This window comes from Bombus pascuorum, chromosome 1, assembly GCF_905332965.1.
Source record: "Bombus pascuorum chromosome 1, iyBomPasc1.1, whole genome shotgun sequence".
NCBI lineage: Eukaryota > Metazoa > Arthropoda > Insecta > Hymenoptera > Apidae > Bombus > Bombus pascuorum.
Genome location: NC_083488.1, coordinates 14,857,288 through 14,882,516, shown reverse-complemented (window position 1 = coordinate 14,882,516; position 25,229 = coordinate 14,857,288). Strand labels below are relative to the sequence as shown.

The window sequence follows — 25,229 nt, the reverse complement described above, 5'->3', positions numbered from 1 at the left end:
CAGTATCTTTCGTAACAAACTCTTTCGCGAATTCCACTCTTTTCTTTTGGTTTATTTTACTGATGTAGGGCTTTCTTCGTGCTGCACGGGCAGAATAACCGGCATCCTTCAATACCCTACGTACAGTTTTGGTACTTACTTCTTTTTCACACTCAGCTTTTAACATCGAAGCAATTTCAGTCGAATTAGTTTTTGGATCCTTCTTTACAATATTTACGATTTTCCTTTTTTCTCGAATTGTTACCTTAGAAGGGCGACCACTCCTAATTTGATTCTCTAGATTTTCTTCACTTTTAAAGCGTTTTATGACTGAACGCACAGTAAAACGACTTCTGTTTATGATTTGTGCAATTTCGTTGTAAGATTTATTCATCTTATATAAATTTAATATTATTTTTCTTTCTTCAATTGTGGTTTCTTTCGTTTTTCTAGACATTATTACTCTTTCTTGGTTTTTTGTTGTTTAATAACTGAAGTCTCCAGTTTCACTGATCGAGTGTTATAATTAAGAAGATTAAAGGAAGTCCTTAAAAGAAAAGGACTGCCAACAAAATATTAGAAGTTTATTATGTAATTAGTTATAAGCGTAAATATTCTACTGTGCCAATACTTTTGTCCACCCATAAAATGTTCAAAAAATATATTTTTGTTATTATTTTGCGTATTATTTTATTTATATTGTTGCTCTTGTTATGTAATAAACTAGGATAGATAATAAATAAATACGTCAAAAAGTTTTTTGTTTAAATCAATTTGTTTAATAGTTATAAGCATTTGTATCATAACAATCTTGCTGTGCCAATACTTTTGTCCAGCACTGTATGTAACTTTCCTGCAATCTTCAAACATATTAGTTACTTCTATCCTACTTCAATAATGTACAATGCGTTTAAAACAAACGTTTGTTGCTGTTACAGAGAACTGCAGCCCAACATCAGTCTCAAACAGCTTCACAAAGTAAGTATAAATACGTTTTATATTTAATTAGATTTGGAATCGTGTGTCTGATTATTAGTTCCAACAACATAAACATTTAAGTAATAACGACCATACATACATGTCGAAATAACTGAGATATGTATATGATGATGTCTGACTGATGGTGTCTGACTGATAGTGTCTGAAAAACAAAATTACATGTTTTTTAGTTACTTTTTATACTGTCATGACATGTTGTGACATATTATGTATAATCAATTAAATAAAAGTCAGTACGTCTATTAAAAATAAATACATATATACATATAGATATCTATATTTATATACGTATATAACGTTTCTAATTAAAAAGATGAAAGTTTTAAAAAACATAAAATATTTTTAAGGAAAATTTAGATTACATTAAGAACATATTATATACCTCTTCTACAATAATCACATTACAACTATGAGATAATGTTACATAAACGTATATTACAATTTCTCAATATTTAGATACTGTACACATACATACGCTATTGCTCAGAAATATTCCGGTACGTGATTATTTGGAGAATATAATTCAACTGCAAAGTCAAAAATGAAAAGAAATCAATGATAATTCTATTATTTGTTGTTATTACAGATTTTTCGCTATATCATAAGGTATTATGACATAATAACATCGCTTTTCAAAACCTAATATGTAATAATGAAATTTTCTTCTATAAGGTCCCAACATTTCGGAATAGTTTCATTATTTAAAAAATTCGGAATCTTCAGATTGTTTAGCTTCAAATTATCAAGGTGGAAATGGTTCTTCTAAATGACTGAATATCGTGATTAAATCATGATTAATAAATTACAAAATTTAACTTAATTATAAGAGAGACTTTCTGGTATACTATATATACTATATATATATATTACTAATTTTCATTATTTAATTATGAATAATATATATTATATATTATATATAATAAATATTAATTATTAGTAATATATTATTAATAATAGTATATCAAGATACAATAGTATAAATTAAATAATATATAATACAATTGTGTTAGTTTTGTGTATGAAATATTATTATTAATACTGTCCATTTTGATTCTTCCAATGCAAGTTTTGTGCTTCAATCATTGGTGATTCTAATATTAGTTCATATGTATTAATAATATATATTACTAATATGCATCAATGCAAATCGATCAAAGTATCCGGATGATTATGAGCGGTATTGTATCTTGTTTACAGTGGCTTACGTCATGAAAGTTTTTGAACATTTGTAGAAACAAGAACTTTTTATTGATATATGTACATATTATGTTATACGAAGTTTGGAAACATTTTGAAATTCCACTAGCATTATTATGAGACCCGATAATCGTAATTATATTGATGAAGTTTGAAATACATTTAGATATATTCATAAAGGGATCTATGGGGGAGCTAGGGATCAGGAAAGTATGTAGGCAATCAATTATCTGTTACATTAATGAGCCTCAATATTCAGTCTGACCATTTTTAACACCTATAATATGTTTATAACGGCTATTCATGCAATAAATATCCTATAAATTTTATGTGTTATACTATTATGTATATATACATCTTCAGATAGGTTTAAAAACCAATATAATCGCGACAGCTGTAGCTCGTTACAACATTAATGAAATTTCAAAGTATTTTATGTGATATATATAATGTACATGTATACATGAAAGTACTTGGAGATAAATGTTCAAATGCTTTCGTGAGCCATGATAAATACTGTGACAGATACCTCGCTTATCAAGAGACGAAATATGTATTTCATAATAACTCTCAACATCGCCGCTAGATGTCGGCTTTAACATCGCATTTAATATGGCGCGTATATTGCGAAGTATGTATGTAGGACGACATGGAATGGTGACGGGACTTGCGCCTCAGATAGTTTTTGTACTGCAACGCGTACGGTGGCACGTGCTTGAAGTTGCTTGCTTCGTGTTCTCTATTCACCAACTTAACGATTAATGCCCGCGATTCTTTAAAACCACGCGTCATCATTGAAATAACCAATCGTGCAAAAGTTACGGATTGTTCTTAACCTACAATTGTGCTCAATTAATACGGCGTGCCGAGCCGTTGCGCGCGTGAATCGTCGTAGAAAACTCGTACGTGCGAAATGTAACGTAGTATCGTTCAAGATTTTCCACGAGACTGGTGTTGAAAACTTATTGGTTGTAACGTGAAACATTCGATGCTATTACTTTATACTTTAATGCGCAGTCTTCTCGATAATACTAAGAAGCGAATTGCTATTCGAACAGACTATGATCAGAACTTGTCAATAACGACACGACCTGTGATCGTAAACGTAAACACAATTCCGCGTTGCGTGCTATTCTGCGGCAAACTTGCCCGAGTGTGTTAGAACCGGTACTTTCGTTGCTTGACAATCGAACGTCGCGTCGGTAGTTTTTACTTGTTGGACCTTTCATCGTTAAGATTACTTCATTTGCTGCGCAAAACTGCCCAATGGTGGTTGTAATTAATGCTAAGAATTTTCGCGTATGTGTCTCAAGAAAAGCTTCAAATCGTCGATTTTCCGTATAGTGACGGCCGATAAATTCCACCAGATAGATATTGCTTTTACGTAAATGTAAACAGTGTGGACGTTTTACAAGTGTTAAAGGATATTAAATTAAAAATGGAGTTAATTGTGTAGTGTATTGTGAAATTTATAAGTATGTAGGAGAATCGAAGAATCGGTGAATCGGTCGCTGCGTAAACGGTCTACTCTGCAACAGTTGGTAGGTATCCATTACGTTTTTCCAACTTATCGTTTTATTTTCGTAATGATTGGGAGACGTGGACGTTTATTCGATGAAATAAGTATCGGTGCACTACCTTTGAAATTTTCTTACTTTTGTACCATGTTGTACTTATCTTCTACGTATTATCATTCTCATACGAAGCTTAAAACAGTTTCATATAAAAATATAGTTCAGTAGGACATAATATAATATCACGCCTTTGAATGCAAATGTATGTCTGTACCTTACTACTCAGTATTTTTCCTCTAGTATTAACACTCGCATGACTATTGATGAGACTTTTTGGATCCAGTTTTTTTAACAAAAACATGATTTTATGAATATTTTATGATTATTTCGCATGATTTTTAGCTCAAATCACATGTATCATCGACTATACATGCTGTCACTTATTTATCTCGACTGCAATCACCGAATTTTCATATTTATAATGTTTTAGAAAGATATTTGATATACAATTGAAATATAAAATCGCGCATACCGATAATAATTTGTACATGTTTTGCTCAAACTTAAGCTTGACGTTAGGAAAATACTATCGAAAATGACGGAAAAAATACAGTAGGGTTAACTCTTTCATAATGTTTCATGAGAAAGGTTCGAGCAAGTTGTTAAATATGTAGTAATATGTATGTATCTATCTATCTATCTATCTATCTACTGTAAATTTTATATCTTAAATATTATTATATATGCGGTAATTATTAAAATTGATCGCCATTAATTTACCGTTAATTCAAAGATTCGGTAACCTTCATTTACACGTGTATACGTTTATTAGATATACCAGACTGTTCAGATATGTATAAACAACAATGTACGATATATTTCAGATATTTCATTTTCTTTTTTCGTGTTCTCCTTCAGTCACTCTGTCACGTGTGTGGTCATACCAGAATAAATGAACGATAAAAAAGGAACAGGTCTAGAGAATTTATCTTCTTTTTCGAGTCACGGTTTTAACGGATTTAACTCGAATGTGCAATAAAATATTCTCTTGCACATTACATATTTACCTTATCCAGAATTATTATTGCTCACGTAATTTACATTTATCGTCCGTTGTAGTTTTATAATGAAAGTCTTTTATTAGAACTTGTTTTGTATGTATTGTAAATAAATTTCAAGGTCACACATAACACCCCCGATTAAAAACACGCCTCGAAATTCCATGCAGCCTGCAAGGCACAAAAAATGCGTATATAGTTTTGTTTGCAATCACATTAATGAGCTGCGACAACAAACATTGTTCTCCAGCACAATCTCCTCACCCTTCGAGAACTTCTGAACTTTTTGTTCGTTTTCTTGTGTTTAAAGATTTATGGAAGGTATTTAAACTTAAATATTTCCCTTGTACTCTATGCGTTATACATTTTCTATAGTTTTTTTATTCTTTTGAACAAATTAAACATTACAGCAGGAAATAATATATATTTTCTACAAAATTTCGTATATTATAATTTTTATAGCGTTAGATAATAAAATTAATCAATAATATAATTATACTCTAGTAATGAAATTACAATAACAATCCCAAAAATAACAATTCTGCTAATTTCTCGATAAGCTAAGTTTAAGTACACTTAACAAATTTTCAAACTCGATTTTCTCGAAAAGGAAACGTTATATGAACAAATCGTATTCTACTTTTCGTTGTTTTCTTCACGTAGAATTACCCTCTTACCAATTGTATAACTATTGCTGAGACAGCCTATATGTGTGTATATTGTTAATCAGAATGTTTTTATTATATGATGAATAACTTATCAGATTTGGATCATAAACTCACAATCTGTCGTTAATGACGTTGAAAAGTTATGGAAATTTTGGAATCGATGTAGTATTGGAGTTCAGGTAATTAGTCCCATAATTTAAAAAAAATCTTGTTTAACGTAGAGAATTGGTAATTAGATTGTATGGAACATTTTCTGTGTATTTACTATTAGTTAAGTAATTTTATTAATTATTATAATGAATGAAAATGTTCTTAAAATCTTTCAGTTTAATACGTTACAAGTCCTAACTTTTGACCAAAAGATATTCTATCTTCATTCATATTTATTCATTCATTATTCATGCTAAACGTTTACCGAAACGTACCCACCGAATTTTTAAATATAACTCTGTTTGCAAGAATTACGGTATTTTTGTCGGCAGAGAAAAAGTGTGTGAGAAGATTTAGTTTAGAACTGACATTAACGAGAAAATATTTTTGAAAATGTATATACGTATATTACTGATGAAGTATGTTCAATAGTTTTGTATAAAACTAAATTTTGTACAGTAATTTAAAGAAATTTAGATTGAAAATGTAGGAAACGCAAGTATAAAATTGTAATATATATGTAATTTTAAAATTAATTTTAAAATTGGAAACCCGAAAGTATTGAATTTGTAGGTAAAATTTTTGGAAAGTAAAAAATTCGAATGCATAAATTAAAAAATTCGGATATGAAAATTTGGAAATTTATTAATTTAGGTGATATGAAATAAATTAAGAAGGATAGAATATGAAAATTCAGAAATTAAAAAATTAGGATATAGAAACTTGGAAAATAATAAATTTGCATAGGAAAATTTAGAAATGTAGAGATATATATATGAAAATTTCAAAATGACGAATTTTTACGTTTTAATTAGCAAGCTTATAAAGGAAGTGCTGTTTTATTAGGCTAAAAGAAATTCTACTTATATGTATACGTACATATGTATGTAGATTGTACAAGCAAAGTGCTCCTGCTGAGAGGCGATTCTCACGAACTGAACGTACTAGTTCTGACAACTTTGCATGTATTCCAAGGAACAATCACCTTGAAGTACAGCTGCGAACCTACGACTGGGAAACGGCTTTTATTATATATTTACATTGCCACACATTGATAACACTTGCAATAAAATTAGAAGACGAGTGGTGTCAATAATTCGCTGGTGAGCAATGTAAAGATGTAAATGTGGTGTATAGGCAGAAGGTAATAGAAGACGTATTCCCCTACTTTGCCAACTCAGAATTTCCATGTGGATAGTAATGTCCTAAGGAGAGGGATAAGGTCACACGATACACGATCCCTTCTAACCAAGATTCTTTTTGCATGGATTATTTCTTTACTTTCTTTGTGTTTTTGCCTTCATTGTAATTGTTATTATGACGGTAGTCGATAGTTGACAATGGAGGGATCTATTTGTAATCAAATTGCACAGTAAATTGGTTATTACTAGGCAAAAGTAGAAAAATTAATGTTTATATGTCAAATTACTTTATAATTAATTATCTCATTTGATCGGTGTTATTTATGAATTCAACTCCTTTGTATTTTTTGGGTTATCTTTCGACCGAGTCGTATCTCTTTATTGTTAGAGAAAAAGTTGTGAAAATAAAAGGATCGTTATTATGGTATTTACTCACCAATTCTCATTTCACTTTATGTTGAAGATCTCCTTAGGACATTAAATTTTCCTTTCTCTTAAAATGAAAGCGAGATTGAAACATAAAATTCAAGGATCGCAGCAGAATTAATGGAATTACGGGATAATTGAATATTAAATAAAATAAACTCAGAAATAATTATATAGTAATTATACACGTAATAATTGGAATTTTTAAGTTATACATATTTATTTATTTATTTATCTATTTTATTTAATATATTGTTTTAGAATTGTCTTAGAAATTATTCCATTGCTTAATCACTAAGAAACGTTGACGTATTCTATACGGCTCTTATTTCTAAAAATTAGTACTTTTATGAGTATCACTCAACTGAACTTTTATTCCTATTATAATATTATAGTAGTGAACGATAAAGAGATTCATTTCTAATTAAGTTATGTACGTAGTTGCCGAATATTATATAATATTAAATGGAAGAAGCAAAATCAAGACCTTTATATGTCAAGCTATTTTCTTAAATAGTGGTTTTATGTGGTTGGTGTTTACGATTTTAGTTGAATTATGAAACGCTTGGGTGGAAGATGGAACAGATTGAGAAATATTTAAATAAAGATTTAAGTTTCTTGATAGTTTTATTTATGTATTTCACTTGCTTTATTGATTTACTTTATTTGATGCATTGTTTAAAATTTGAAAAGCATTGAAATTGTAAATTCAACGTATGTAATTAAGTATACAATTTAATTGTTTGGCTACTATTATTGTTGTGGACAATCATCAAAGTTTGATATATGATATAAATGGAGATAGAAATACGATAATAGTTATTGACGATGAGAGATGAATTGGTTGGCAGTTATTAATGGCTAGTATTTATCAACAACATAAAAAAACGTAATTGTAAAATTTATACATATATTCTACTAAACAAAGAAACGGTATGAAAATATATAAAATAGAAAATAGGATAAAAGGTATTGTAGTATAATATTTGTATTATTATTGTAGTGCAATATCTTTTATCCTGTTCTTTGTATCATATATTTTCATTCCGTTTTCTCGCTTAAAAACGATACATGTTTTGTAATTAATATTTTTATGTTGTTAATAAATATATACTAGTTATCAGTAATATTAATAACAATCGTTAGCAGTCGAATGTAATTAAAAAAATTTTTCGTGATTAATTAATTAAAAAAATAATGGTGTCGATGATGGGTAACCAAAATAAAATTTATGTCATTGATGATTATTGGTAACCATAATCAAATTTCCGTTATCGACGATGTTTATGCATAACCAAAATTTTCTAATTAAAGATATTAACTCTTATACCATAACGTTTAAAATTTGTCTTATACCAGTTATGATGTCTGGTATCACAGCGCGAATAAACAGACATACGTCAGCTATCTATTCTTGGTATAACATAAACGCGCAAGAAATAAATTTCCATTGATTGATACCATCAATAATTTGTTCAATACGCATTACAGTAAAATTTCATCCAAATGTTCACTAAAAAAAATTATAATAACATATGAAAGTAACTAAACTCTGATAAATTGACCTGCTTCCATTTTATTTAAGCATACTAATTTTAAACATTACCGAAAGTCATTAATCATCTGTCATTAGATTCGTATTTATTCGTAATACAAATTTTCTGTTCAAAAAACGAAACGGAGAAAGAAACTAAAAAAATGCATGATATAACAATGAATTTTAGATAATACTCTCGATTATTCGTGAAACACGATTTACAGGCGTTTAGGTATATAGGTCGGTCACCGAAGAACTTGTTAAGTATTATAGTAAACATGTTGCCACAGCTGGTTCTGAAAGTGCAGTCTGGTGCTGACGGGTCTTCATCGACCTTGAAGAACCGGTTTCGAGATCCACATGTCGACCATATCGATGCTCGAAACCGGAAACATGTTTAAGGAGAAGGTGAAACGCTAAAAAGTTTGTTTATAGTTTTATAGGCCTTTCATCATATAGTAAAATCATATACTATGTTTACGCTTCACTCATTTTCCATTGTTTTACTTATCTCTGTTATAATATGCTACTTGTTACAGCGTTTACGAGTATATGTATGTACTTATTTTTTCTTTCTCTTCTTATTCTTTCAATCTTTTTAAGGGAAATATGAATTGTAGCTAATTACTTCTTTATAAAAGGAATGTTTACAATATATACTATAAAGCAAACGTTTTAACGGAAAGCGTTAGTAGTGAAAGCTCTGAAAATCTTATTAACGTTCTATCTTATTAGCTAGATCTGATATCTTATACGAACTACGAAGTAAGCAGTGGTCTCTGTATAGTACTCGGCGGCTTTTATCTTCCTAAATCAAATTATTATATGTAGATACAATTCGTTGCGAGGAATTTCACATGTCTTCTGTAATCCATGTTTAGTGATTTTCACGACGTAATATCACTGGTTCTGCGAAATCGGGTTTTCAAACGTGATCGAAGCAAAATTGACATCGAGAACTTCAAGTAATCATTATATGTACTGCATCGTGCCACTGCAGTTTGCGCTATATGTAACGTGTCATGAAATGTGCATATGTTGCGAGTCTCCAGATTCTAGATTTCAGATACCATACCACTATTTGTGCGCGTCATTAATACAAGAAATATTCAACTTGATGGAAATTCTTTTGGGATTACTGGAAATTAAGCTTCATTTCAGTAAACCAATAAACAGTTTTCTATAACTCCTTTTAACTTCAAAATTTATTGATATTTCTTACGTTCTGGACTAAATTAAAAAAAAATTCAAGACTAAATTAAAAAATTATAGTAATCTATCGTATTTGTTTCCTCTCGCAAGTAAAATTGAGTTCTCTAATTATAAAGGGATAATATAGAAAAAGTGTGAATATATATGTACTTAGAACAGATGGTATAACTAGTCGTATTTGTGGTGTTTTGTATTTCGGCATTTTTTTTCTTTTCTTTAAATCGTATTGTCGATATATTGCGCTTTCTTCCGATATTTTGTGAATATTCCGCGTTACTTCTTCAGGGCAGATCTTAAAATTCGTTGAACGTTGGAACGATGAAAACGTAACGTACCAATAACACGATTCAAATACGAAGAATCGCAACTACGTCATCTAATTGTCGTAAAAATTTAAAATTTTAGATACATAAACTAATTAGGCGAATCGAATAGATGAGATTTTTTAGTACTTTTAGCTTTAAGGCGTATAAATAGGCTTGTTTTACAGTTTCTGTAAATGCTTAACAACTTTTGCATTCACCTTTTTTTTCTATCCATCATTTTTGCGATCAACTATTTAGCTATCTCAGGTTTTAGTTTTTTTCTTAAATGCTTTATGCATTTATGTTTATTATGTTCTATGAGAAAAGGACTAGTAAAAAGACAGTTTATACTGTTTAAAAAGAACTGAAAAAGTAAATTATCGCTATGTACGTATGATAACTTACGAGAAACCAGCTTATAACATCAGTTTACAGGACGCTCTGCATATCGATTTAAATTTAAATCAGGAATATCGCGGACATGATCACTGTCATTAAACTGTAATTTAATTTCGATTGGCTTATGGTGAAATACTGACACTTTCGGTGTGTAGACAGTAGCAGAACGGATTCAACGTATCATTCACTTTCGATTATGGTATACATAAATGTAATTGGTATGTATTGTATGTACACAAACATATGTATGCATACGTACTATAGTAGAGGTATATTTTCTCTGACCGGTAATGTTTCGCAACGTCATTACATATGTACATACATACATATATGTATCGTGTGCGACATTTTAAAGATCGATTCGGTGAACCATCTCAACCGAAGTAATCACTACCTCAACCTCAAACCGAGTATTCTAACGGTATGTAAATTGAAAATCCAATGTATTTATAAATCCTTTGATGTAATTTTTCATGTTGATGTTGCTCTTAGCCTGACCTTTACGCAGATACTTCATGGTTTACATATTATGTATAAATTGTTTTTCGAGTTACGCGTGTCTCCTTATGGATGATAATGTACAAATTTATTAGGCGGTTATTGTCAACTCTTTTCTTTACTCGTTAAGATAGAAACTGTTGCAAGAAATTTGTTGTGTTTGATTTCTTATATATGTGATAATACTGGAACGATAGAAATGAAAAAGTAACGAAACACGCACTTCCCTAATTGCGTTTGATAAACAAAAGCTAACTAAATAAATGATAATAAGTTGATATTAAACTTAATAGTTTAGTTTGTTACGATTATGATTATGTTCGTCATCGCTACCAATTTTTTGAATATTTCAATTTCTTAAGTCTCTCGTTTCGATCACGTATGAAGATGATAAAGATGAATATGATAAGTCATAGTTTCTGTTTTTTAAAGGGTAGCAAATCTTTAAATTCGATGTTGTGAACCAAACATATGTTACCAAATCAATTATTTGATTTTAGAATTATATATATGTACATATTATTATATTCTCGTCATTCTTTTGAACATTTTCAAAATGTTAAGCGTCATAACATTAATTACATCATTACTTTTATAAATTTCCACCAATTCTTTATTTATTTTTAGAAGATTTATCTGTATGTATTTATGCTTTATATCTGTGAATCTAATCAAAACTTCTTCCTTCTTCCAAATATAAAATTATGCATATTATGTATAACATATTCTTCTTTTGTCATCTTCATATATCGATATAACAAACAGTTAAATGGTATTATATAAAATATACTGTATGTATGAGTGAGTGTGAGTGTGAGTGAAGTGCATATCTTCATTAAATACCTATACTTAGCATATATACCTGTTTGATAAAAGAATGATAAACAAAAACATAAAGAATATGTACCTATATAGGGTTAAAAAATATTAGGGTTATAAACTGTTATCATATATGATATTCCAAATTTCTAACAAGTATAAAGAATTTGTAATTTAGGTATAATATAATTCATCTTTAGTTCATTTTATTTTCATAAAAATTATTATTTTCTGGCATGGTCTTAACGCATGATTTAAACACGTATTAAACTTACGTTAATTACACACTATACATATAGCATCTTTTATAATTTTTCCTAAAATTTGTAATTCTTTGATTTGTTGTTGTGTAATATCTGTATGTATTTCTTGATAATACAACTTTCAAATTTGATCACTGTAGTTTTAGTCTGATTCGTTATGAGATATATGTACTTTTTTTTCGTAACTTTTCAAAATTTATTATTATGTAGACGTTAGTTTTCCTTGAGTCAATTTGGGTTAAAAACCATACTGTAGTGAACTACAGTAGTAGCAGTGTGTAAGAGTTACCGCTTATTACTTTGAGATCTAAATTCTAGTGAAACTCATTGATTTTCATCGAGTCTTTAGAGAGAACGTAGAAAAAGAAAGAGGAAAACTGTTTTGCAGCAAGAAACCTGCACCTAATTATAAATGCAAAACTTACGCAATAAGCGAACACATGATAACATAATTCTATTTTTAGGTCAAATTGTCTAAAATCTAGACCCTTAATATCTAATAATTTAAATAGAAGTGAGTGTAGTAAATAGTTTCTAAAAATTTTTAACAGAAATGGAAATAAATTTTTCTCTTTTGAAATATCAATTTATTATTATTATTAATAAAGTAATATGTAAATTTGATTGAATTATGATACTCCTTTATTAGGATATTTGAAATACAATATTAATAATTAATATGATTAGAAATTAATTAGTTTCGTAACTAGTATTTATCCTATCGCTTGACATTAACTAAATATGTATTATTCTTCCAACGCATGTTTCTACGAATGACATGCTGGAAATGATTTCCGTTATGCCTAAACTGTGCGTGATTGGAAGAACAATAATTCTGCGGACGTCATCGCCACTTATTATTCCAGTATAAATTCAATGATACTGCGTCTATCAAAATTTTTTTCAATACTATCAACGTAAACTTCATCTTGCCTTCATAAAAATTAAATAAATTTCCTATATTATATATACGGATATTTTACTCATTTATACATAGATATCATATCTAGTTTATTTTATTATTATTATTTTATTATTAAGTTGTGTAGAGCTCTTAATTGTTAAATATCTCAATTATTACCTGATTTTTAGAAAAATAATGTTATTAAAAGTTACATTCAAGTGTTAGATATTAAATATTGAAAAAAATGAAGCTAAGTGAAATATTTATTAAAATTATCGAACATTCGAACTTAAATATTATATATATATATATATATATATATATATATATATATATATATATATGTTTTATTATTTGTATATTACAGTTACATAGTTTAATATAATTATATATTTTTAAATGCTTGAATTCAATTATCAAATGAATCAAAATGAAGCGAAGTTATTAAGAAATTATATTACTTTATTGGATACTAAATATCGGAAAGAACAAAATCAAATAAGATATATATTTGTAAGATGATAAGATTAAATAGAATGATATTTCGCAGTATCAGAATTTAGATTCAGTTATGTATTTTAGTACAGCTATATCTTAAAATGAATTCAATTATCAAATGCTCTGAAATAAAGCAAAGTTACTAAAAATTGCATTGAAGCATCGAGTATTAAACAACGACAATAATGGAATGAAGTTAAATACACATTAGTGAAGTAATAAGATTAAATATAATAAAGTTGTCGAATATCGGAATTTAGCTATATATAGTTGGTTATTTCAATATAACTATACAAGATGTTAAAAGACAGTACCTATACGAAATAATATAAGATATAATAAAAATAATTTTCAAATGAACAAATTTAGAATTATATAATATAGAATATAGGATATATTATGGAATATATCATTTTCCAATTTTTTGGACATAAAAGTTTGAAATGCAATAAGATGAACGAAAGAAATAAATCTTATCAGGCAATAAAATCGCGATTCGAACTTGGTTTCTATTTTTAATATCGTTGTCGAGTTTCTTTCCTTAGTTCTAGCTACCAATTTCACTCCTCATCTCGTTGCACGAAAGACGGAAAAAAGGGAGAACTATAATAATTCTTTTAAGCGCGCACTCCTCTAGAATGGGGAGACAGTCAATCGATATGACCTAGTTTCCTTGCCACGACCCCGAAATTTGCCACATCGACGACCCCGTTGTCAAAATTGGGACATTTCCAAGCGTATATCCGGAAGGCTGGTGCCATGATTTTAAGTTCGTGATAGCACAGTGACTTAATAAAAATTAGGGAAGCGTAAACGATCGAACGATACGAAATTAAATCGATTTTACCCGTTAACTGTATCTTAAGCGAAATTTTAATCTCTTATTCTTATAGCATATTTTAAAGGAATACTTGAAAATTTTTGTAAGATATTACCTATAATTTAAGACAAGGTCTTGTATTATATAATTATATTCAAGATATTTAAGACATATGTAAATACATAAAATACATATAAAAGTAAAAATAAAATGTTTTGTTAAGTTTATAGGAATTAATTATTGATTATAGTATTTAAATCGTGTATACGTATTTCATTTTTATAAATTTTATATATCCTTAATAATACTCTGCGGTATTGTTAGAAGTTTCATTTGCATTTTTAAAATATCATTTTATTTAGTTAACAGTGACTAATATCTTACTTTGTCTTAATATTTTATACTTTAGGAATTACCAGTGTGCCACTATACTTTATCATTATATTATTGTAGCGATACCAAATTTTTACCGAAGATTAGCTGATTACCGATAGAAAATTAAGAAATTTGTAGTACGATCGAATGTTAAAATGAACCATCCTATACATTTCTATGAATTGCTGCAAGTTTTAACTTGCAGAGATGTTTTACTGTTACAACCGATAATCAATTTTTTTCTATCCTGAAAGCGCTATAAACTTCCAAAAGAAATGATTATACTGAAATGAAAAAATGCTATTATATTTTATTCATCATATTTAAAATAACTTTGATATTCTAATAATAAAAAAAATTATAAAAATTATTTATATATATTAATGAATAAAAATTATTGGGTTGGCAACTACCACCTAATGACAAAATCCACAATCACATATTTGCCAACCTAATAGAAGCAGAATTTAATCCCATTGTTTCGTGTAAATTAAATTTTTCATCTCAACATCACCAAAAATTAATTTCAGCGTGGCTTTAGCAATTGGCCAAGACGAGATTCCATTATTTTCAATAATAGGAAAATAGGATCATTCTCGTGGAAGCAACATAAATAATAATCGGCTGGATCTGAATACTTCCTCTAATCTCGCAACCAGTCGAAGAAATGAATCTAATAAATAATAAATGCTTATAATAAATGATAATATAATAAATAATAAGCTAATAAATGCTTCTTCCTGAAGTCTAATTTAACTATCGCTCAAGGATGTGCCCGTTCTTCACTTCCACTATTATCTTTGCGCATTTGATTCTGTATCCAATTATTATATACACCGATAAATATGTACATATAATTTGTCATTGTACTGTTTTACTTTACATTTGTTTAAACTGGGTTTGTTTCCATCTTGAGCAATCGACGATAAAGTTTATTTGGTAACAAGATTCAACGAGTTCGTCGTTAGATACTTAACGATCGATTTTAATTGAAGTAAATAGTCTTACTTCTAGGACGGAGAAGTTAGATCGAAGATCCATCGGCTCAGCTAAACTATGAATGTTAAGCGAAGTATTGTGTTTTCCACTAGAAGCGGTCCCGTATTCCGTATAGATTATAGATGCATCGATGCAGATGCTTTCACATTTCGCTATGTTTAGCATAGATTAATTTAGCTTATCGCTGGATATGCGGCTTTAAGTTGGATAATGTCTAATATTATGTCGGTTGTTTACCTGTTTTTTTTAAAGGAAACAAATATATACTTTATATTCGTTTTGTTTACGAATGTATGTAACATATTTGGAAAGTTAAAACAATCGAATAAGGAGGAATATTAGAAAATTCATTTATTCTGATATTAGACTGGTTTGAAAATTTTATATGTATTGTAGGGAATATGGAAATTTTTATAAAAAGAAGGCAAGTTCGAGTCAGCGTAAAAAATGTTCTGCTATTAAAATGTTTTGAAATATAATGAATTTACCATTTGTTAGATAATACCTATATTGATCTTAGTCAATCTGGATCTCGCGTACTGGGATAAGTATTGAGGTTTCTTGACTCAGTTCGCAGTTCTTTTGCCAGAGGATTCATCACTCCGTGACCAGATCCTTTTAGAAAATCCTTATCGCTTTCCGTGTTACGGAGCAACGTGACCTCGCTTCATTGGCCCCGTGCCCACGGTCCTCTGCGACGAACAACAAAGCGTCGTCGGACCTCCGAAACTATACACCCGCGACGCACGGTCATACAAACAGGTCTGGGCACTCATATACCGAAAGCGAGTCCGCCGATTTAAGTCAACTCAAAAGATGAACGGTTTCCCCTGGCAAGTCTCCAGACCTGTTTATACATATGTATGATTATGCTTGAGAGTATCGTCAGTCGCTATTCAAAGTCGTTACCAAGTATCGAGCTTAAACACTGCTGACACATGTATAATGTTCAATTATAATCTGTAATTGTATTTATATATGTTCAGTTATAATGTTCAGTATTCTTCGAAACGAATCGCGTGATACATCGACCTTGACACGTGCATCTTTTTTATAAAGGAATTGACACTAATATATTCTTATTATATATATTATACTATTATTTGCAAAAAAATAAGACAATATAAGTTACCTTAAAGAATAATATGATACTAAAATTCGATGATATAAAATGAATTGTTATTAGTAACGTTATTTTTGGACCAATAAGAAATTGAAAATTTTCAGAGGCTATTGACATTTTCGGAAAAAAATATAAAGAATTTCAAATTAAATTCTGAAAATTTATAATACTAATATTTACCAAAAAGAAATAAACTACCACTATTAGTTACATTAATAATAATAATAATGCACACTCAATACCTATCAGTTTCAATAATTTTAAGATCAATATCTTAGTAAATCAGAAGTTATAATATTTATAAGAACTTTCAGGAGAAAATCAATATATTTAAATTTATTTAACTCTGCTGTAGTCCTTGATTTAACTGCACACTTAAGGTTTCCGAGACAAAAGTGACCCTTATATGTAAAATTCGTTTTCTTAATTTTATTTTCTAACTAAAGGATCAAGGAAATGTTATATGTTATTATATATTTTTTTTTTATAATGCCTTATAATAAAAAACTGGTACATTCCACTAAAGTTGTTTATTTATAACAAGTTGTAAATATATGATAATAGTAGTTTTTGACGTTCGTAACATTTTTGCGAATTTTCCTTTTATGTTTTAATACATATTTGTTATCTGTCTCTTTCTTTGTGAACTTTTTCAGCCGATGTTGAAGATTCCGACGTATTTATAATACTCCACCATATCTCTTTTGCAGCTTTCGTACGCGACTAATACTTTCATCGTAATGTTTTCATAATATAATTTTGTATCAATCCGTTCTCTAAATTTTTTACGAATGCTCTTTTTCTCAAAGATGTCGGTTTTTACGAGGAATTTACTTTAGAATATAAAACATAAGCATTCAATGCTGATATGTCCAACACAGTTGAAAAGACTGTTACTGGCCAATTATTATAATTTAGAATAGGAATGGAACTATTATAATGTTATTTTTTATTATTTATCTTAATATCAGCCAATACTTCAAAATATTTCACTTTAATGATTGATTTCCATCTTTACTTCGTGTCTTAATATTTATAGACAAAAATGAGCCGAAGACGTTATATGTAACTATTTTTATTTGTAACATACCATTTGAAAAGGGACAATGATATTGTAATATAATGTCACGAGGATACAAACAAGCATATTCATAATAATTGTTACGACCGTCCGCGGAGAGACGCGATCGCGAGGAGGCACGTCAACGGGAGTCGTAAATTCCCGTTATGATTAAACAATCGACGCCACGAACTGATCGATCCCCTTATTTCTATTACGATAATAGGGGTGGTTAGGTTGAGTTCACACTGTGTTAATATGTATATAATATAGTTTATTCCAGCAGCTTTGAAAAGATGACTAGTTATGCTGATGCGTCGGTACAAGATAACCCCAACCTAACCCGTCACAGACGTTTTGACTGTTATAACGACGAAAAGGAACTGATTTAAGGGTAGAATCCGTTACAGACTTGTTGACTGTTCTAACGACAAAGACGAAGTGTTTAAGGGTAGAATCTGTTATAGACTTGTTGACTGTTCTGACGACGAAGACGGAGTGCCACGAAAGTGACGATGCTGTGTCGGAGGAGAGCTAGAGAAGGGTGTGTCTAGCGCACGGGACCATCGGATTTGTTGATGACATTTTTTGGTCGGGAAAGTGAGGGTAATAGACATTGTTTCTGATTGGCTATTAAGACTGTTGGTAGACTAGGAATGGTCTTAGCCGCTCTATATAGAAAGTTGATATTAGGAAGCATCGCACGTGTGAAAAACTAACTTTCCCGCGTTTTCCCTAAACAAACTATAAACCTTAGAAAACGCTTTCGTAAAAAGATGTTTGTTCGATCTGAAAGACTTTAGTTAAAATTTTTTGAGATTTATGGTCGGTCCTTGAGAATCTTAAGGGTACGGAATAAGAATGTGTGGACATCTGGCTGCCATCCTGCCCGCGATGTGTGACCTGGTCTAGGTAGAGAGTCGGTCGATGTAACAATAATTTTACTGAGACCACAGTAGGGTTAAAACATTTTTCAGTACTAAAATCTATCAAAATAATATGAACAATATTCATAATAATAATAATCATCAAATATTATATTATTAATACTGGCGCAATTAACCAAATACAATAATTTCAAATAAAATACTATCAATCTTTTATATAAAAAATCTACTCAGCAGTATGAAATTTCCTCAATTTAATCTGACGGAAGGACAAATGTATACATGTAAGTTGTATGTACTTATTAATCGGGTGCATTCATAATTCTGCGGTCATGCCAGATGCGCATCCAATGTCGCGTATCACGCGGAGAATCGTGGCTATTTCACAAAAAGTTAGTTGTTTATAGAAATGGAGATGGTTCGTGGTGCCAAAAATTGATCTGTCCTTTTACACCAATCTAAATATCGAACTATCTCTGCAAGAGAGAAATTTGTCAATTTGTAAATACACACAAAAGACCTTTTATTGATCGATTATTGCACGTACATTCGTAACACGAGCGATCTTACCTCACAGAAGCTGTAAATACAGCACGTATTCCATATATTTGCATGCAATTTAGACTCGAACACGAGTTACTCTAGAATTGATTTGCGTAAGCAGAAACCAGCGTTAAGAGTTCGAAGCTCCGCTAAATTTAGATATTTCGAGACGAGTTTAATTTTCAAAGAGCATCGTATTTGTTCGACTGCATTAATCTCCGCCTATTCACGCTATTTCCTTGAGTCGAACAGCAGTTCTTTGGAAAGCAACGAAAATCTACGTTATTCCGCCGCTATTGAAATATTTGGCAAATCTGTAGAAGCTTAGTTCTTGTATATTGAGATACATGGTATACATAATGCTATGTATATTTGTTCTATCAAGCAATTAGCCAGTCAAACTGTAATAAGCAATAACCGAGTTTCTTCAATCGATACGTCCACGTGTCTCCGAGTCATTTGGTTTCATTTATTCCATATAAATAGCACATGTGTGTGTGTGTGTAATTGTTTGTCACAGCTTCACCGGAACAGCGTCTTCCCTATTGCATTAACGAACAACGATCTCGAGGATCATCGAGCGACATCGAAAATTGAGAAGAAAAGACTGCTCGGATACATTCTGCTCGATTTACAATTTTCATTAAATGAAAAAGAAGTAAGAGAAGAAGAAGAAGAAATATTCTTCAAAGATAAACGATATCTTTTTAAAAATACCAAATAAAAGGGAAAAGGTTTTTTAGTAAGATGCACGGAATAAGTCATCTACTGTCCCACCATAACTCCCACAATGGCGACACAAGGACTGTCAATCATCATCAAGACAAGACCTCCTCCGTGTCTGACACTAGAACACACGACACAAAGATCCTGCAGGAGTTGTTAAATCACAAACATATTCAAAGACGAATATCTCGAGGTTCAGTGAGCTCGACGTATTCTTATGGTTCTTCAACATCCTATGGCTCGTCTCACGGCTCGTCTCGCGGCTCGTCTCACGACTCGTCTCACGGTTCAAACTCTTCCAATCACAACTCATCTCTCCATCACAGTGTGCACAATCACTCGGTGTATCACACGATTCATGGGAGCAGCCACCATCATCAGTCAATTCACCATCATCATCCCCTTCATCATGTTCATCAGCTACAGTCACAATATCCACAGAATCATCAGACGAGTAGCGGAAGAGCTTCACCCACGTCGCTCAATCTGACCAGCGATCACGAGAAGCATCATCATCATTACAGCATTCAGGAGATGATACGACACTTTGGGAGAAGATTAGGCCATATGAGGCGACAGAGCGAATGTCAGGACCCGCCTAAGAAGAAAGAGGAGGATTTCCGGAATAGAAGCCAGAGTCTGGATGGCGGCGCGAAGCATCCTAGTCTGAGGGATGCTGATTGTGAGACCACTTACAGAATCTACGAAAGCATTCTTAGGCAAGGTAACAGAAAAAACGTATCGAAATGTGGGCTGCGAAAATTTATTAGAATTCTGTAGATTTGGTCAGTTATTCTAGGGAGAGAACGAATATTTTTATTGGCACGACTGAACAATTTTATTATTAGATACTAATTTCTTTTATTTTTAATATTAATCAGTTGCATATATGTATATAGCTAAAACTTTTCATTTGTCCGTTTGTAAGATAGACATTGGAATGGTGCTTAACTCGATGGTTGAACAATTTTTTTTATCCTATATTTATCTATGAAATAAAAGTATTACATAATTGAAACTTCGGGACTCGAGGCACAATTGAATTAATATTATTAGTGAACTTTTACATGAATTATAAGTTACAAGTTATCAGTACTAATAAGTTTTTTTATAGGTTTGTTTGCTTAACAAAAGAAATAAAATTTTACAAGTAAATTGTACAAATTGCCGTAATTATTTGACGAGAACTTATAAAATTATAAAATAAAAGTCAATACCGTATAATCTATTAATTCACTAATATTATCAGTTAAACCTTTTCAGAGATTTTGCTATTCTGTTTTCTAATACTTCAAATTAATATCTCTATCGTAAATTAAAATCAATTTCATATCGACAATCTAACGCTTTAAGGTCAAGCGATTAATTCGAGTGAAAAATATTGTATGTATAGATTATATATCGTTTCTCTTCTTGTTTAATTTGATAATTTAAGTAACTTCAAACTTTTATATTTGTTTGCGTCATAAAATTGCAAGTGTAAGGCGCGTTTATTTACGAGAATATTTGAAATCGTTGTTGGTTTACGCTTATTTTCCTATTACGTATCATTACGCAAGTTGTTTTCAAAATTGTCGAAAGTGGGTATTCCCTCTATTTCGATGTGCCAAATTGAATTAGACTATTCGCGTTTGAATTTCTGAAGTATTTAAAGATATGTATATGTATGTAGAATGTATATAATGTCATTGTAAGTCTACATGGTTCAACATGTAAATGTCAATTATTATTATTATGATAATCAAGTTTTAGCCGAATAATATAAATATAGAACAATAATTCTAATTTCTAAATTAAATATTTAATACATTTAATGGATTAATTATATAAAAATATCATATCGTTATTAAAGTTACTATAAAGTATTACTATAAAATTGATTATCAAAATGTCATAAGAAGAATATAAAATGCAAAGGAGTAATGAATTTACAGTTACCTACGGGCACTGATACGAGACACGAAGAATTATTTCTCTGTTTCAAAATGTTCGTCGTTTCTGTCGATACAAGATTGACGGTAGTAAAAATTGGATTTAGTCCTCTACATAGTTCATTTTGATTTTTTTCTTCTCAATGAATGAAACTTTAATTCCGCGTATCACTTTATCACGTATTAATTCTGATTTTATAGGAACTCTTCCTTTTTTTTCTTCACGTTATCAATGGATAAAATTCTAATGGATATGATTGATGTAATTGATAGAAAATTCAATTTATCCATTCTATTGGATAACACATACATCGTTTCCGTAATTTTTTCTTAATTTTTAATGTTGTTTGTCAGAAGATAGTTCCAAGCATTTTTTGCAAGGATTCAATGTCTATGGACATGATTGATGAAATTCAAGGAAAACTATATAAAACTTTAGATACTGTTATTATTCTATTGGGTAACGTTACATCGTTTGTTTCAGAGATTCATAAGTTTTGTACAATTTTTCATATTGTTCATGAATAAATGATCACAATTTTAAGTACCATTTTGTAGAGGTTCAATGTAGTTAAAGAAATTAAATTGCCATCATAATTGTGTGTAAAATCAATGTTTTTGTTACTGGTAAATCTTGGGCGTTCCTATATAATTAATGCATTGAATTCTTGCTCCAAATGAGACAATATTTATTTGATTCAAAATATCTCTAATTATTCGATACTTTATAAGAAATTTAAAACTTCTTCCGCTCTCACTAAATGCATCGCAAAGTTTAATATCGATACTTGCTAATAAGGCTACAAACTTTTCAAGCAATCCAATGTATATATTGCGATATCGATGACCTTTTGCCTTTTTTGAATTGTACTTAATAACCATGATTTTGTTTCTTTCATATTTCGTATTTTTATTGAAATCCTTTAATAAAGCCTCTGACGATTTATATCTATATAACATTCCTTCTTATTTTGACTCGTAGAACGCACTGATAAAGGTATAAATATTTATACTGTCATTTGCATTTAATAATATAAGTATTAATAATAGTAGAAATAAAAGATGTCTCGTATAAATATTGCAAGGTTTATTTTTTAAATGATTAGAAATTGGAAAAAATGTTATAAAAAGAGGATGAAATAGTATATAGAATGAGGTATGTCTCGAAATTAACTTTATGTCGTTGATGCATTATGTATGAGCTTTTTTCAACTGCATGTAATTTTCGATTACCTATAAAAAAATATTATTATAGAATACTGATACTTAAAAATGATAAAAATGTGAAATTTTATATATTATTTCTTTCTCTTTATTGCGTAATGAATGTGCAATATAACATGCGTGAAACGATTAATTTCTATTCTATTTTGAAATATAGGCCCGTAGTTCCTCTTCATTTGAGCGAAGAAATTATTCTACTAAATTATTACGAATTATTTCTACTAGTGTGCTGGACTTACAATTATTGTAGTTGCACTGTATTATGCGTTTCTACTATATTTTTGACTCCCAATAAATGACGTTACGCAATATTTTGTTCTGTAAGCTCAGCTCTGTAGAGTTCAGTTACCATTGAAAGATCAAGAATCACCTTGACCCGATCGTATAACTATTCCGCTGTCTAACAATAAGTGGTTTACATATTCAATACCTCATTGCAGAGTTTACCAGCTTCATCAGCTATTCACGTATACATATATTTTTAGATCCTCCTACCGCCTACCTCCTACGACCTTATTGTTAGTTTAAAATCTTGCATGTAATATTCGAGCAAGCAAGGCAACTTTTGTCTAATAATCTAATTCACAACATAAACTGATTTCTACTTATGATATGATATTAACTTACTATTAAACTGTGAATGACAAAATAATTTTAACCGCTTTTGGTAAAGTGCTTTCTTATATCTATTTATCTTGTTTTTGGACAAAATATATGTACATGTATATATAATATATACTAATACTTTTTTTCTCCGAATCCTCTATATTCTGTAAATATTTTATTCTCATTCTGTTCGTATCATTCTATGATTACTATAGAAAGCTTTTATTACATAGAAGTAACTATTGTTTTTTCCATATTTTCATTTCTCTAATTTGAATTATTATTTATACCGGTAAAATCCTGGAAATACAGGATAGAAGGTTAAATTTCTTCAAGGTAAAATTGATCGAGTATGTCAATTAACTGGCCGTGAGATGAAATATCATCTGAGCGATGCGAATGTGGAATGTAACGAGGAAACCGAAGCCGAACGTTCCTTCTCCATTCTAGTTATTCCAAAGGTCACTTCCACCGTTGTGCATCATAGTTAGCCCTCAGATATACTTAAGAATTTATGAGAAGATTAGCAGTGTAAAAATGCACAGGATGTTCCAAACGGTTTCGTTTGGTTATAGTATTTCGTGAGCGAACGAAATTTCTGCGTAGGTTTCATTTCTTTATTTATATTCATAGAAACGTGAAGGTATTCATTAAATACGTCAATCTTTATAGCGAATAAAATAACCATCCGAAACTAACAATTGAAACGAATTCCGGTTTTCTGTATCGTACGTGATAGGAAATTTTAACGAGGAAAAGTTTATTTTACGAAATGCACGACCGGAAATCTTGATGCTTTTGGCGCCGCGCTGCGCCACGCCATCCAAATCGTGAAAATCTGTAGAATTCAAATCTTTCGTTTCTCACGTTTCGAAGAATGCAAACGAGGTAATATCACGCAACAGAAATGAGACATTCTGTTTTATGCGGGCAATGTGATAGCTTATTTTTTCTTACGAAGCATGTGCAGTAAAACTTTGTTTAAAAAAATCACATATCTATGTGTTAATATCATATTTTTAAATTTCTATTTTATCTACTTATCGTTACATTACTATACACAGCTATTTTGTCTGCTTATGATTGCGCTATTATCTCCATATTGTTGTTAATTATCGTTGTTAGTTACTATTTGCAGCAAAGTGATTTATAACGGTCACAAAGTATTTGCACACCTTATCTATAGATACACTTATTTTCCAAAGAAAAATTTTTTTATCAGATTCTACATTTCATTTTGGTAGTACGAAATTTTTGCAGTCATATGAAAGTACATACTACCAAATGATAATATATTTTAATATATATTTAATTAATTGGTATGTAAATGTTATAATAAATACAGTGGTATGCAAATATTTGTTGCA

The 25,229-nt window shown here is 30.0% G+C and overlaps 1 protein-coding gene across 1 annotated transcript in view; it reads left to right on the top strand.

Moving 5' to 3' along the window:
* Window positions 1-25,229, top strand: part of LOC132905496 (serine-rich adhesin for platelets-like) — a 134,307-nt gene that overhangs the window by 63,064 nt on the left and 46,014 nt on the right. Inside the window, exon 7 of the mRNA XM_060956831.1 lies at window positions 918-957. Within this exon, the coding sequence (XP_060812814.1) occupies window positions 918-957 (40 nt within the window). The remainder of the gene's footprint in view (window positions 1-917; window positions 958-25,229) is intronic.